The 4,821-nt window shown below is 51.5% G+C and overlaps 2 protein-coding genes across 2 annotated transcripts in view; one reads left to right on the top strand and one right to left on the bottom strand.

Annotated features, from left to right (window-relative positions):
- Positions 1–121, top strand: part of BBA_08182 (FAD binding domain-containing protein) — a gene marked incomplete at both ends in the record, with an annotated part of 1,753 nt that extends 1,632 nt beyond the window's left edge. The window contains one exon of the mRNA XM_008603279.1: positions 37–121. Coding sequence (XP_008601501.1) covers positions 37–121 — 85 coding nt within the window. The remainder of the gene's footprint in view (positions 1–36) is intronic.
- A 339-nt stretch (positions 122–460) lies between these two features.
- BBA_08181 (fungal specific transcription factor) lies at positions 461–2,686 on the bottom strand (the record flags this gene model as incomplete). Its single annotated transcript, XM_008603278.1, has 1 exon — positions 461–2,686. The coding sequence occupies one exon, from the start codon at positions 2,684–2,686 to the stop codon at positions 461–463; it is 2,226 nt and encodes a 741-aa protein (XP_008601500.1).
- Positions 2,687–4,821: the final 2,135 nt, after the last annotated feature.

Here is a 4,821-nt window from a genome sequence, read left to right as displayed (position 1 = left end):
TAACATGCCAAGACTGACTGACACGCAACTCGACAGGACGTGCCCGATAATGCAGCCGTGGCTCTACGGATACGATGCCATTGCTGTCGCCGACTCAGCAGTAGCAAACACCAAGCTATGAGAAGACCACAAACTCGCCAATACTCGGTTTCTATTGAGTTCACAAGACAGAATCGGGATTTTTTTCACATACGTGGCCGCCTTGCAGCACTTTGCCAATCATGAGCGACAGGTGTGATATAAATCATTGCTTAAAATTTGGTCTATCACACAAGTATAAATGGGTATCGGTCTAATAACCAAAGCAGAATTTGCCTCCTGCTCCCTCGCGTTAAAAAAGAAAATGCCTTGTCCAACAACCGTTTTATGGGCTGCACGCTTTGAACAGACATGTTACTGTGTTGCTGCCAAAAAAAAAAAAGGAAAAGAAAAAAAAAAAGAAAAAAAGAAAAATCAAAAATCAAAACGAATATAATTCGGAAAAGTCATCAGTCATGGTCACCTCGTCATTCAAAAACTCATCCAAATCCAATGAACCAGTAAAAGTAGACTTGAATAAATCGTCGGTGAACGTGGTCGAGGTTGAGGTTGCAGCGGAAGGAGGAGGAGGCATAGCCACCACATCTGTCCCACCACTCGCCTCACGCAATTCTGCAGCAAGGGCTTGGCTGATTTGGTATACCTTGAGGCTGTCTGGATTGATCCGCGCAAGCGGCTCCAGAATAGCCAGGGCATTGTTCATGGCTTTTAGGAGTTGCGTCTTTTTGTCGTCGTCGGCGGAACCGACAAAGACGTACGCGGCAATGGTGATGATGGCGTTCCAGATGAATGGTAGCACCATTGTCAGTCTGTCAAGAATATCTGACCGGGAGTAGATACTGTGGAGCATGGACAATACAGAGCAGGCGCGAGAAAAAGCGCTCTCGGCGTGCTTTGTGATGGAGGCATCACTAGAGCAAATCTGCTTCCACAGCACGAATGGCCTTTGGAGGACCAAGCACGCGTCAAGGTAGTGCAGCTCCAGAATGAGCCGCTGCCGTTGAAGCCAGTCAGGAAGGCCAACTGTCAGCGCCGCCGATGATGCACTTGATGTCACTTGGCGGTTGGTGTGCGGCATGGTAGAGCAGGTTGGCCGTGATCTATGCGTCTGACCGTTATTCGTGGGTGTACGGCTACCATGCCGAGTCAGAAGCTGCTCAGGCAACTCGTCAAGTGCCGTCTCCAACTGCCTTATTGTTTCGGAGAGCCGTGCCATGGATTGGCCAGCAGTTGACGAGCCATGCATCTCTTCCAGCGACTGAAACACTGGCACATCGTCCAGAGCTTCAACAACAATCATGGTGAGCTTGGACAAGACGAAGCGGTAGTTGTCCAGGCTGGCTTCCTTTCTACTAACCACGTCTGCGTGCATCGGTGTGAATCGCATGGGAGGCGAGGATGGAGGCGGACATGGGTTCGAGGATCGCTGGACGGCAGCTGGACGGCCAAGTTGCAAGGAGCAGTAGACGTCGAGCCACGACAGAAGCCACCACACTCGAATGCGGTCATCGGCAACCCGAGCAGAGCTGTGAGCAGCTGGTGTGAGATGGAACCGGCCCATGTGGGCGCGGCGCACCCCAAGGCCGGCCAAGTAATATGCCTTTTCTAGCTGATTTGCTTGCAAGTGATATAGCGTCAGTAGGATGTAGCATCGTATGGTATGAACGCAGGTCGTTGTACTCGTGTCCTGGTCCCGCAAGACGTCACGACAACGCCGAAAGTACTCGATGCTGCTCCGGCTCGCCGCAGTCGGGGAGCAGCTCAGTATACGAGCGCCGCTACCGGTGGCCTCTGCGCACTGGATGCCGAGCGCCGTCATGCCATTGATGAGCGCGCCCTCTATTGTGCGTTGACCAAGCAGATACGGCCCGTCAGCAGCGTAGAGCGCTTCAAACTCAGACTCGGGCATGATGGGGAAGAGCGGCGCCAGCGACATCCAAAAGAGGCGCACAAAGTATAGCTGGCCGTCCCAGTTGAGCGTCTCAGAGGCTGTCGGAGCCGATGGGAGAAGCCCGGCGGCAGCAGTCGACGTTTTCCCCTCTTCGGCGCTAGGTAGCGGCGGGAATTGATGCAATTCGCCTTCCTCGGCGGTCACGGCCATTCCCAGACCCTCGAGGAATTGGTGAAACGTCTTGGACGCATTCGACGCGGGCGAGGCGTGTTGAGAGCAGGGAATCTGCTGCTGGCGTATGTCGCCTGACTGAGACGGACAAGAGTTGGGAGTGTTGGGATGCTGCGCGCAAGAGCAGGGATGCTGCAAAGGCCACGGCTCGCCGCCTCCGTCTTCGCCATCAGTATAAGTCGGGGAGGCGTAGTGGGATGCAATCGGCTTTGTGATTGTGCTGCCGGCCGCAGGCGCCATCATTGGTCGATTCGCAGCAAGGTTCGCCGGCGAGATGGGTGTGAGTACCGCTGCGGTGGGCTTCTCTTCCGTCCAGACACATTTGCTGTTATTCGCCCGGCACGGCTCACATGGTTTTTCGCTGCACTTGATGCGATGCTGCCGACACCGCCTGCAGGCCCTGAAGTTTTGCGACGTTGGGGCTGATTGTTGGGTATTCCGGCTTCTCGTCGTCGTCGACTGTCCTCGTGCAGGCCGGCCGGCCGAGACGACATCCGTCATGACAGCATTGAAAGTGTAAAACATGGTTTTGTTTTGTATATCTCTTTTGGGTCAAATCATGCCAACATGGATACAATCTCTAACTAATTTGTGTCTGTCAGCTGATTCTTGTAGAAGGAGTCGTTCTGTAATAAGGAGTGAAAAAAAAAAAGTTGACTTGCTGAAAGAAAGGGCATGCATGAGCATACCGTAAGGCTTGGACGGACGTAACATTCAGCCACTCGGAGACCCCGGAGACCTGCGGCAAGGATTAAGCATGCCGAGTTGTACTCACCTTATCGACTGCGAGGCTGTCTCGCATGCTTCTTCACTTCACGACTCCCAACGCAGTAAGACGGGCAGATTGTTTCGTCATTAGGGGCACCACTCAGCTTGCCATGTCATTGCAAGGATCCCTTCCTCCGCCATGACGCTTGAAAGCACAATGCCAAGCGATAAGAGTTGACACACAGCCCACCTGTGGCTGGTGGCGTGAAAACTACGGATAAAGTGGCGCGAATGATGCATCAGGATTGAAGCGTCTGTGTATGGAACTGGTGATGGCCAAGAGGCCAAGTGCGTGCGCGCCAAAAGGCGATTTCTGACTAATATTATTGCCAAATCAAACCGGTCTGACGAAATCGAACCGCAAAAAAATAGGATGTGCCACCCGGTCACCGTAAGCCGTCGAGTTAGTTGGGGATAGATAGGGCAGAGACATGATGAGGATCGATCGGGTTGTGCTGCTGAAAATCATAACCTATAAATGGAAATGGCCTCTGAAATAATAATACACTACTCATAATAGGCTCCGTCCATGTAACCTGCAAGACCTGTAGTGGCATTGAGCTCTCCACAAAGAATAAATTAGACAAGCCATGACCTGCCAAGCGTACCTGCCAAGATCTCTCAGGATCATACCGTTGGCCACAAGCGCCATTCGTGCATCTCGGCTGGTCCCGCCGGCGGCCTCGGCTAGTTAGTTGGAGCTGATTCCTGCATTCTGCAGCACTGACATTGGCAGCTCGCAGACGGGATGTGCAGGCTTGTGGTCTTTTTAAGCCGCTGTCAGACTCGACTAGAAGTCTGCAGAATTAGTCAGATGGCATGAGAAAGCCAGAGACGAGTGTGGGACTGGTTGATTTACCGGAGCATCACAACTGCAATATTGGTTCAAGATATCGTGCTGCTGCGCCAAGTTTCCCAGAGTGGACTTTGTGCAGACTGTTGAGCATGTGAAGCCATGCGAGAGCCGATCTGAGTGCATGTCTCGGGTAGTCTTGGATCGAATTCTCAAGAGCCGACAGCCAAAGTAATATGCATATCTAATTTGGTCTCGTTTCGGCAACGGCGTCAACGGGCGTCGCAGCCCGACGGCAGCAGGTTCAGCTAGGCGATGATTGATATATTGGCAAGTCGTTTCCCATCAGACAAGTAGTTGTCTCGCGGGTTGACACAGCCATACCAGAGCACTGCTAATCATCAAGCATGTACGAGCGAGCAAAATTCAACACGAGGCGGGTCGATTATTATAGGGCAACGACTTATAAGTTACTAATATTTACCAGTAGAGACTATAGTCTACTCACAACGCGCCCTTTTCTCTAGGTAATACGGAGAAAAACAAGCGGCTCCCGACTTTTTTAATAGAAACAATTGTGCTTATTCTTGTAAATAATGGAATCTCTCCAGTCTTGGCTTTTTTGGAAACTGTTCTTCCTCTGTTTCGGAGATTCACTTCGGTTGTTACCGGAACACTTGCGGACAATGCGGATAGTGCGGATAGTGCGCCCAGCATGTAGTCATTACCTCATAGCGACCCTGTTCTTATTAAAACAAGAAAAAAAAAAAAATAGTTGCGACTTTTGCCTCTTTATTAAGAACAAGCCCCATAAGCATCTATTCATATGAAGAGTTACCTGACAAGTTTCATTCAGGTCATTTTTTCGACATGGATGAAAAGCTAGCAGAGGGTACATCCCAGCCCACGGCAGCGCCTAGGCGCCGCCTTCTTGACCGTATCCTACTCATTGGCACAAAAGAAGATGCCAAGCTCTATAAAGATGGCGAGAAATGGCTTTTTACGGCCATAGTCTCACTGGCGGCTGCCGTTGCGCCACTGGGAAGCGCCATGCTCATGCGTACGTTGCTACACTCTTTCAATCTCCGGGTAGGAAAAA

Source organism: Beauveria bassiana, assembly GCF_000280675.1.
Source record: "Beauveria bassiana ARSEF 2860 unplaced genomic scaffold BBA_S00032, whole genome shotgun sequence".
NCBI lineage: Eukaryota > Fungi > Ascomycota > Sordariomycetes > Hypocreales > Cordycipitaceae > Beauveria > Beauveria bassiana.
This window is presented reverse-complemented; position numbering and strand designations above follow the sequence as displayed.